Genomic DNA, 10,205 nt, shown 5'->3' with positions numbered 1-10,205 from the left:
CATGAGCAATACTGACAAATTCCACTTAAATGGTATAGATGTCGGACAGTGTGTTCGTTGTGACCTCAGACCCAGTGCTCAGTGTTAAAGCTGGAGATTAGTACAGGCATCTGTTCTGTTTAATCAAAGAGGATCAGTCTTGACCTCTTGTCCAGTTCAGTCTTACAGCAAATGGCTAAACATCCTCGTTACATGAAAATACTGGTGTTTAGAATCACATTTGGGAGTATTATAGAGGTTTTATTTAAGTATTAATTAGATATATTCTTCTTAGTCAAGAAGAACTACAGCAGAGAATACATAAGAACAAACGGGAAAGCAAATATCTTGCTAAAATAAACCATTTTGTGAAGATTGAGTTTGTTTAGTTACATTAATGTCATTATGCAACAGTTCAGAAATGCTCTTATGCATTTCAAAGAAAATAACGAAGTCTGAACAGAAAGAAAACATTCTATAACAGATGAAGAACTCCAATAGACATACTTTATGATCAATACAAACACCCACAGTACACCACACAGTACTTCAAGCAACGTTTTCAAAATTGCACATTGAAGAATTGATGCTACTGGGACTTCTACCAGAGCAATGTTTTTAAAGATTGTATTGATTTCTTTGGTGTCCTCATGTTTTCAACCTTATGTGGAATTTTTATTCTTGTTTTTACACATTCTTTCTGAAAGGTTTTAAAATGGTATTTGGATTTTCCTCAACACAAATCACACAAATATGAGTTCTGAAGCAAGGAAGCTCGTGAAGGTTAATGAAGAACAGGCAATCATGTAACAAACTGCAATTCCTTTGACACCAGTTGACCTAAACTCAAATATCATCAACATGCGCACACACACACATTCTCTCCTTCCCCTCCTTCTCTTTCTGTCTCTCTCTCCCTGTGCTGATAGAGCTTATTGTGGCCAAATAGGCTTAGAATGATTGCTATGGCAACTGCAAATCATAATCAAGGAGTGAGGGCTTCATCAGCCTGTGATCCAGTCAGGTCCCCTGACAGTACATCAAAACTGAAGCAACAAGTAGAGGCAAGACAGAGCTTCCATTTGTTCAAGGCTGACAGAAAGTGCCAGGAGACCACGGGCTGGAAAAGAAACTACAGACACGATACTTCAGCAAACATCCTATCTGTGCTGCTTATTCAAAGTCCCTCTTTGCCCTATTTTTGTTCCTGTTCACAGAAATTCTGATTCTTCAGTGCGAAGAGGTTTAATCTGGACTAAAGGAATAACAACCCAGGTAGGTTAAGTTGTTTAAGAAATAGTGGAAGAGTATTTGTTCAAGCTTGAAGAAAATCTATAGTTAGCAAGGGACTAAGGTATTCTTTATGATAAATGGAAGTCTTATAGCTCTCGTGGTAGTTTGCAGGTTCAAAAATGTAATGCATCAACTGCAAAAATGAAGAAATGCTATAAAGATACAATGTTAAAATGCTTGGAAAAAGTCATGCTGACATATTGGCAAAAAAGTAAAAATTATAATAAAGTGCAGTAAAATATGTTCTGTGAAATCAGATGTTCTTCAATCCATTTGAAGGAGTGAGAATATTTAATTGGAGCATAAGATTAAGAAGGCAGACATAAATGAAGAAGAGTACATGTTTTATAAAAAGCATGCTTCATCATAAAAACAATTAACATCTCTGTTAATGAGAAAATCCAATAATCAATGTTGCAAAAACATAAAATGATGGTCCTGAAATACAATACATAGTACAGATAAAAAGAACACTAAACACTTTTCAAGTGAGAAGGCTTTATTACAGAAAACTGAATCCATCACATTGTCATTTATGAAATATGTTTCATTGGAGACAAAATCTATCAGTGTGTGAAAGTCTGTAATGCACAGCCCATCTGCCCATTCATTCTTAGAAGCTATTTCACCTGGTGAGGGTCCTGGCAAAACAAAGCCTATACTAATAGCTCCACAGGGCAATGGTGAAAGGGACAGTTCAGAAAAGCCAGTCAAACGTTACCAGAGTGTTTGTGGGAAATGGTAGTCAAATCACCTGTAGAAAACCCATGTTAACACCAGGAGACCATGCAAACTTCACACAGACAGATATTCCAGTCTGGAATCAACCTCGAGATCTGTGCTCAAGGAGCTCTCAAGGAGCAGTGGCACTAATTCTCATGCCACCATGCAATGAAGCCAGCCTTTTAATGCATCATTAAACAGTCAAAGTCTCACATGGCTAATTGATGCAATGTGTTGCCTAGGTTTTAAACTGGGGAATAACAGTTTGAGTTATTACAGTAATAACAGCTGAGACCTTACGAAGGAGGTACAAAAAGGCAAAGACAGAAGATTACACAAAATATACAGTATATGCACATGGTTTATTCTCAGAGAACTCTCCTTGACTGTTAGATCACAGAAGTAACAAAAGCATCAAAGTCAGACCAACGCAAGATTCATTTGGACCTGAGAACAATATGGGTATAGAGAAATTGATTTCTTTACTCTGAGATACATATGCAAATTTTGATTTAATTTTAGCAGTACATATGTTGGCGTAATTATCTTTTCTTTCTTTATTATTGCTTTTTTTGGTATTTTTCTTCTGAAATTTGTCAGTCAGTGTTTAGAGAAAAATATTTTTGGTTACTCTTGAAAAACAACAGAATTCCTAAGTTTCTTCATATGATTTCTGAACATGTTGTGATAACCAGTGAAAGTTGATCACACTGGTTGATTCATATTTACAATGAGTGCTGCCTTAATTGCTCATTACTTTTGCAGTTTTTATAAGTAATATCTTTAAAAGATAGAATGCACTAAGATCCTCTGGTGAACACTAATTTACTCATTCTTATCAAGAAAAGGGATGATGCAGTTACAAGCTTCAATTAAATCTGGCTGAACATACGTACTGTATATACAATAAAAACGCCCCGTTTTCAGTATGAAAGGAAAATATCTGAGTATTTACTAAACAATCAGCAGATTTGTTTTAGTTTTGTGTTAATCTGATTTTTCTTGTAACAATACTCCACAGATGTAAGCATTTAAGTAATTATGGAAAATCACCTTTTGGATTAATATAGAATAATGAGACAAACAAGTGCTTACAGCTGGAGAAAAGGAAGATTAGTTTTGGACACACTACTCAGCAGTAAAAGTAAGTTTGTTTAGACCTTAGCCACCTTTTATGAATTTATGTTTATTAAGCTAACGCTCTCTTGATTTTGAACATTTTGTAACAAAATGAACAGTTAATAGACTAAGTGTTTTGAATTATGTTGCTAGTAACTCTTCTTGATCCAATCATCCTCACCCAGTTAGTTCCTGAAGGTTCCCCATGAATCTGTATTAACCACATTGGTTGGGTGGTTTGCTCCAAATGTCCTTAGCCTTCTGTGGAAGGAAATGGGGGGGGGGGGGATGAGAGAAAATCAGATTTTCTTTACAGTGGTCTCCTGATCAACAAACTCAGCTGCTTCCATGTGAGTATTGATGATCCCAATTTATGTCTCTGTGCTGTTTATTCCATTGCTTTTAAAATCAGACAAAATAAATATTCAAATAATTGTCTTATATCAGCACAATCTATTAAGAAATAAATAAATGCATGAATCACTTTGTTGTTTTTTTTCTTTATCAGGAAAAGGTTCTGTAAATCTTGACAATGCTGTTGTGACCATAATCTGACCCACAGTTATCAAACGTGAAAGGGCATTCCTGTCTGGCAATTACGCAGAATTAAAAAGTCAAAGAAAATGAACAAAAAGGGTTAGTTAAGGGTTAGTCAAGGTTTTAAAAGATGGCATGAGTCATTGTCTTTCTAATCTCTCCTAGGGCACACTGCTCAGTCTTCAGTGTCTGCCTCTGTGGCAGTTCAGTTCAGTACAATAGGTAGTGGTGGAAATGGGGAAGCAGGCACCTGGAGATTCTAGATTGGTGCCTATTACAGAGACTGGAGTCCTCTCTTGTGACAGAGCGGACTCCTCTGGACTCCAGTGTCATGTCTGTGCTTTTTGGAAGTATGCAACTTGCATTATATTACTCTTATGTTTTTTTTAAAAAGACATCATATAAAATAAAACACACTTAATTTAACACAGACCAAAATAGCATGTGGGGTCAGAACTTTCAAATAAAGGAGGCTAAGAAATATCATCAGATCATCTCTTTTTTAAAAGTGTTCCTTTGGATAGATGGATCCACTAATTTTGCTTTATAGGTTTTATTCGAAATTGTAAACTGATACCAGTTTAAAATCACAGCAGTGGTGGGACTATTATAAGCAGGAACACCTAATAGTGATATTACATTAACTGAGACAACTAACACAAGGCAGCTATCAACACTATTCTATGTGATTCCCAGACATGCAATGTGGCAGCAGTGTGAAGTTGTAATTAAGTCTCTGGGCTTGTTTGTGCACAGTTTAAATCCTATACAGGGGATAGTACTCTTGTACACTTAAGCACCATGTGAATTGTTTCAGTAAAATGTCCTTATTTAAATGGGTATGTAGAGTATGTCATTTGGATATTGACAGCAGTCAATTAGTTCTGCTTACAAAAACATTGAAATACTGTTATATTATACTATATATTTATACCAAATAAAGATTTTATTTGTAACACAAATATTGTATATAAAAATAGAATATTTCCAATAACTTCCTCAATACAAAATTAGATTATCATCGTTCCAGATAAGGGTGTTCATTGACTTTCATTGTCATATCTTACAGTTTGTTGCCTTAAAAAAAGTGAAGCACCCTATCCCTGAAATGCAGATGCAAAGTGCATTTAGAAACTAATTGCCTCTTTTAATATGTGGAAAGAGCACTATGCTTTGGTGTCTATTTCAGTTATTTACTCAATTACTTTTGGTCGACAATCTATTAATTTTAAAGAAGTTAAAAGGCCAGATGTTTGGATACTGTACATATTCAGTATTTGGTATCTGTGGTTGTTTTGATTTTAACGGACGTTTTAGAAGGCCCACATCAAAGCAAGACATCACTGGTTTTAGATCTGATTTCTGTTGTATTTAATGTATTCTTTAACATCTGTAGGTTTTCTTTGATGTGCAAAACCAAAAATATATCTTGTATTTGCCACAATATTAAAGTTAAAAGCCTGGCTGTATTTTGGCCCCAAAACATATAAAGAAAATTTTGCAATACCTAAAACAACACAAGGAGGCTGAAGAAAGTGCCTTAGAACCTTTAGTGAAAGGTGATCTGTTGTAAGAGGTCAAACACAATCAGAACATTTCCCTCTGGAAACCAAGTTTCCACATTTTCTTTTCCTTCTCATTATAGATCGCTATAGATCTTGACTCTGTTCACCAGTCAGACACTGTAGAGAAAAACAATAAGGTGATAATCATTATTTGTTCAATTAATTGTTTTTGCCTAATAAAAAAGATTTGGCACTGTTCTCTGATGTAGATGATTCAACTATCTGAAAAAATTTAAGCACTAAGCGCCATTTGAGTAACTACAATGTACATTTTAGAACATTTTGGAAAGGCAAGGCAATTAGCAAGCTTTGCAGTGAAATTTTGCTGTCTCTGTCTCCTGATAACGTAGTTCCATAGGTGTGAGCGGGGTCCATGGCGTCGTGGTTTCGGTGGAACGAGCCGTACCTCCGGCAGGCTCAGAGAAGCCCCGCTGACATGGTGACTGACACCCTGATGCTGGAGCTGCGCTGGCAGCTGAAAGAAGCAGAGAGGTTGCAGCGGGAACGAGACAACGAGTATCGCCGCATCAAAACTGGCGTGGACTACAGCTGGCTGGTCAGCAGCCCCAAGAACAGCTATGACATCACGCCTGGAGAGAGGCTGGAGCTGGAGGACGTCTGTTCCAAGATACATCCCTCCTTCTGTGGGGCTTTAATCCTCAGGTGAACCACTGCTCTAATGCTCCTTCACTACCTGATGCTTTGGCGAAGAACTTAACTCTGAGCATTAGTCTCTGTCATTAGTTCTGGATGTGGGGCATGTATGGATGCTTTTAGGAAATAAAATGTATTTTTTGGGTGACATAGTGGCGCAGAGGTTAGCATTGCTGTCTTGCAGAATTGGAGCCGTGAGTTCAATTGTGGACCTGGGGTACGATGTGTATTTGGAGTTTGTTTGTTCTCCATGTTTGTGGGAGTTTCTTCCAGGAGCTCTGGCTTCCTCCCACAGTCCAGAGACATATTGGTAGGTTAGCTTGCTTCTGGGAAAACTGGCCCTGTTGTGACTGAGTTAGTGTCTGTCTGTCCTATGATGGACTGACGTCCTGTACGGGGAGTATCCTGCCTTCTTCCCTCATGAACCTGTATTGGATAAAGCGGTTAAAAATAGACAGATGTCTGACTTTTAAAAATGTAGCTACAGTAAATGGCAGAATCCAAACCTTTACAATGTTAAGTCTGACATGGAACAGAACAATTAAAAAAGACTTTCAAAAATCTGATATGGAAAATCAACATTAAATTGTGTGAGCGTTTTCTTAGAGGTCATTTGAATTAAGAGGTCACTCCCAAGCAGCTAAGTGACCAATCCAATGGAGAATTCACAATGAAAACCTACCCAAGATCAGATTTCGCAGCAGCAGAAAACACACAATACATACGGACAAAAATAAATAAGCTGGTAAGTAAGGAATCAGTAAGTCTGATTCCTTTAAGTTCCAAATTAAGTTTTCCTTTGTACTTAGTATTTGGTAAAGCAATTGTTGGAACAATAGTGATTTCAGGCTGACCTACCCAGAATATTTTTTGTCACTGAGCAGTGGAAAAACATTTTGTTTTTCTCAAGGAGAATGATAGATTCCATTGTTGATTAAAACACAAAATGTTGTAGGCAATTTTTGGAATACATTTCTGCTGCTACTTGTCACGTACTGCTAAATGAGACATCAGAGAAAAACATTTTCTAGCAAATTATTTATGTACATTCTTTAATGAAGAAAAGATCTAACATTGTTAAGCTGATGTGCTCCAATCATCTTTGGTATTAACACAAGATGAAAATAATCATTATTTACTTCTGCTTATTGCTCATTTAACTCAATCAAGACCACTTCAGAACTAGCTTGAGTTCATTTGAACTCTCCAGTGTTCATTGCTTTTCACCAAGATTAGAGAACCTGAAGGACAGCAATCCTCATCAGTCTGTTGTAATATTTTGGTCTTGTGTGTAAAATATTTTAAGAAATCCCTTTTCTATCCACTTCATGGTCACAGGGGAGCCAGAGCCTATACCAGCAAGCAAAGGGCACAAGACGTGATACTGTACATCCAGACACAAATATGCACAAACTCGCATCAGGGCAAGTTTATCTAGTAGCCAGTTAACCTACCAGCATGTCTTTGGATTGTAGGAGGAAACTGGAGCACACAGAGGAAACCCACATGAACAAAGGGAGAGCATACACTGTACAAACCACATACACATTTCACCCCAGGTGTTGAACCCAGGGTCTCGGCACTGCAAGGCAGCAATATTAACCACTGCACCACTGTGCAAACATCTGGAAGAAAAATCTTTGATTTTTAAGTTTTGCTTCTTGCTTCTTCTATATGTTGACATCGACATTATTTACTGACTGACTGGGTTTTTTTGCAGCGACAGGGACAGTTTGGGTAAGTTGTGTGGGCCAGGGTTTGGACAGCCTGCTGCACAACAGCTGCTCCTGTGACTTGGATATCTTATCCGTGCACTTGTGATCTTGAGCGAGGCTGTGAAAGAGATTCTTTGAACTTCTCTAGCTCAAAGCTATCTCTCCTAATGCCTCTCTTTGGCATGGGAAATGACCTCCTACAGCAGTGCATGGCCATTCACTGCAGCGTGCAAAAATAAAAACATGTTTTTAAGTCATAATCTTGACAAGATAGTGATGCATATCATTTATACATATCACAATTAAATACATAAAATTGAATAAAGAAATATATGAGTAAAATAACTAGTGTGTAAATGTTTTCTTGGATCATTTCTCATTTATGGAACATGTTAATATTTGTGCATGCCCTCTCATATGTATGCACAATAAAATAAATATTTCTCAAAAATGAAGTATAATGTAACAAGCGTGGAAATATTTTAAGAAATCCACATTCAATTTAATTGATGTGAGTTAAACCTCTGTAACCACAGTGTATTTTGAAAAAACCGTGATAGAACACAATAGTCTTTTTTTCATCAAAGAAAAGCCACCTGTTTTAACCTGACCCTTGTAGCAGTGTGACAATAATGTCTTCTATGACTGGTTTTACTTTGGAATTTGAAATGGTTCAAATAGTTCAACAGCAACTAAAAGAAATGTATGAATCAATATCTGTTCATCTTCTAAATACTCAATTGAAATCTGCAGGAAACATAAATAATATAAGTGAAAAGGGATATAGCTTGTCTTTTAAGTGAGTGGTCTGACACTCTAGCAAAGAAAAACAAATAAGGAACCAGGCTAGTTAATGGAAGAAAGCTACAGTATAAGCAGCAGGTGTCATCTATTTAAAGAGTCTAACAGACGTATTGGGTTCTCTTTGAAAATAAGTAGCTTTGGGTGGCAAAGCCTTTTCTCTTATAATGAACTGCCAAGCAGCCTAAGCCAGCTTTATTGGCAATTCTGGGAAACAGGAAAATCTGATGAGCAGATGCTTGAAACCACACGGTGGATGCCAATTGCTTATGTAAAAACACTTATATTACAGCTCTTACAGAGCTTTTTATTTGCAGTACACAAGTATATAGAGAATTCAAAATTAACAAGAGTCTTAAACCGTATTAAAAGTATTTGTGGGTGTCCCAAGCTGCTTTGTGTTAGCCTTGTTCTTTTTAGTGCAAGGAAGCGAGTTATAATGTGATCTTGAAGTAAACAGCTTTACTGCTAGCCTGTGAAGGTGGGCAGTGTTTTTACCACAAGGGGATTAGACTTTGAAGCTGGGGCCTGTGGTGTTGTTCGATAGTGCTTATCGTGAGCCACAGGAGTAATTTCAGCAGGAGCAGAATTACACATGTACTGTAGGTTGTTGTATAGCTTGGCTTTCAGTCTAAAAGAAAAAAAAATCAATTCAGGATAGCATACACAAAAGTGTCGATAGAATTCTGAACTGATTTGCTGTTATGTTCTGGGTGTCTCTAGCAATGAAATTATAGTTTTGTACTACTTTCATTGGGTGTGTAGGTACCACACAGAAGATGCATGTTTTGGGCATAGTGGGAATGCTCTTCAAAGAGGCTGCCACACTGAGAAAGACTGTACACTGTTGCAGCGGAAATGGGCCTATGAGTGAGAGGAGAATAATTAATAGTCCTGGTGTTTTCTGGGTTGTGCCCTGTTAAAGAGGATCCACCAGGCTGAGCCAACTGTACAGACATGAGAGTTTCCCATGGTCAGTCTTTGCTCCATAGACAAAGACTTCCATAGTTTGTGACTTCCACAGTGATCAATGAATCCTTGATCTCTCCCAGGTTCAGGCAGCTTGTAACAGAGTATGAACCCGAGGTCCATGAGGTGTCTCAGCTCTTTCGCTCTGTTCTCCTGGAGGCCCTGGACAAGATGAAAGACGAGGAGGAAACCAAGAAGCTTTCCAGGCAGTGGAACAACAAGCGGGCGATGAGCCTGTCGCTGATGACCTTCAAATCCCGTGTCAGGATATACCCCTTCGGCAGCGACATCAAGACTGTCTCCGAGGATGTGGAAAGGGGTATGGAGCACAGCAGACGAGTGTGGAGCATGCCAGAGTTCAGACACAAAAAGGGGGTTTGACAGGCTGAAGGAACTGGGAGCTTGTGCTCTTAATTAATTGTGGGTCTCTAAAGCCTCTACTGCAGTAAAACAATGTCCATACATTGTATCATCATGGACATATTTTCACCTTTTATCTCCCCATTTTATGTTCAGTTAAACATTCAGTTTTTTGTCAAATACCCCTTTTTGGTACATAAGCTCTCAAATTAATACAATCCTATCTAACAACACTGTTAAAACAAAAATAAAGACTGTGTTAAACCACTGTCTTTGTAATTGACAGGGGGGATTCTACTGATAAGACTAAACCAGGCCTCATAAAGATTATTTCTTTAGCATTTTTGGCTACCACCTAAAACATTTCCAAGTGTAATCAAAAAATACATTTTGTGCAAAATAAAAAGACCTGAATTTCATAAACCTAAAGAGGTTACAAAAATGCTTCCAAAATTCTTACAGGAAAAAAATAGCTTTTTCATCTAATTGA

The 10,205-nt window shown here is 37.5% G+C and overlaps 1 protein-coding gene across 1 annotated transcript; it reads left to right on the top strand.

Annotated features, from left to right (window-relative positions):
• The first annotated feature begins 1,145 nt into the window (after positions 1 to 1,145).
• rd3 (retinal degeneration 3, GUCY2D regulator) lies at positions 1,146 to 9,810 on the top strand. Its single transcript, XM_088909336.1, has 3 exons — positions 1,146 to 1,254; positions 5,567 to 5,879; positions 9,439 to 9,810. Exons 2-3 carry the CDS (start codon positions 5,590 to 5,592, stop codon positions 9,734 to 9,736), a joined length of 588 nt encoding a protein of 195 aa, XP_088765462.1. The 5' UTR covers positions 1,146 to 1,254; positions 5,567 to 5,589; the 3' UTR covers positions 9,737 to 9,810.
• The last annotated feature ends 395 nt before the right edge of the window (positions 9,811 to 10,205 follow it).

The sequence above is a fragment of the Atractosteus spatula genome, chromosome 2 (genome assembly GCF_055471065.1).
Source record: "Atractosteus spatula isolate fAtrSpa1 chromosome 2, fAtrSpa1.hap1, whole genome shotgun sequence".
Taxonomy (NCBI): Eukaryota; Metazoa; Chordata; class Actinopteri; order Semionotiformes; family Lepisosteidae; genus Atractosteus; species Atractosteus spatula.
Note: the sequence above shows the minus strand (reverse complement) of the source record. Positions and strands in the feature narration are given on the sequence as shown.

Bases quoted from the DNA above. Each gene is read 5' to 3' on its own strand.
- rd3 (XM_088909336.1), top strand. From the start codon at position 5,590: ATGGCGTCGTGGTTTCGGTGGAACGAGCCGTACCTCCGGCAGGCTCAG. The intron at 5,880-9,438 runs GTGAACCACTGC...GATCTCTCCCAG, and splicing joins TGTGGGGCTTTAATCCTCAG to GTTCAGGCAGCTTGTAACAG.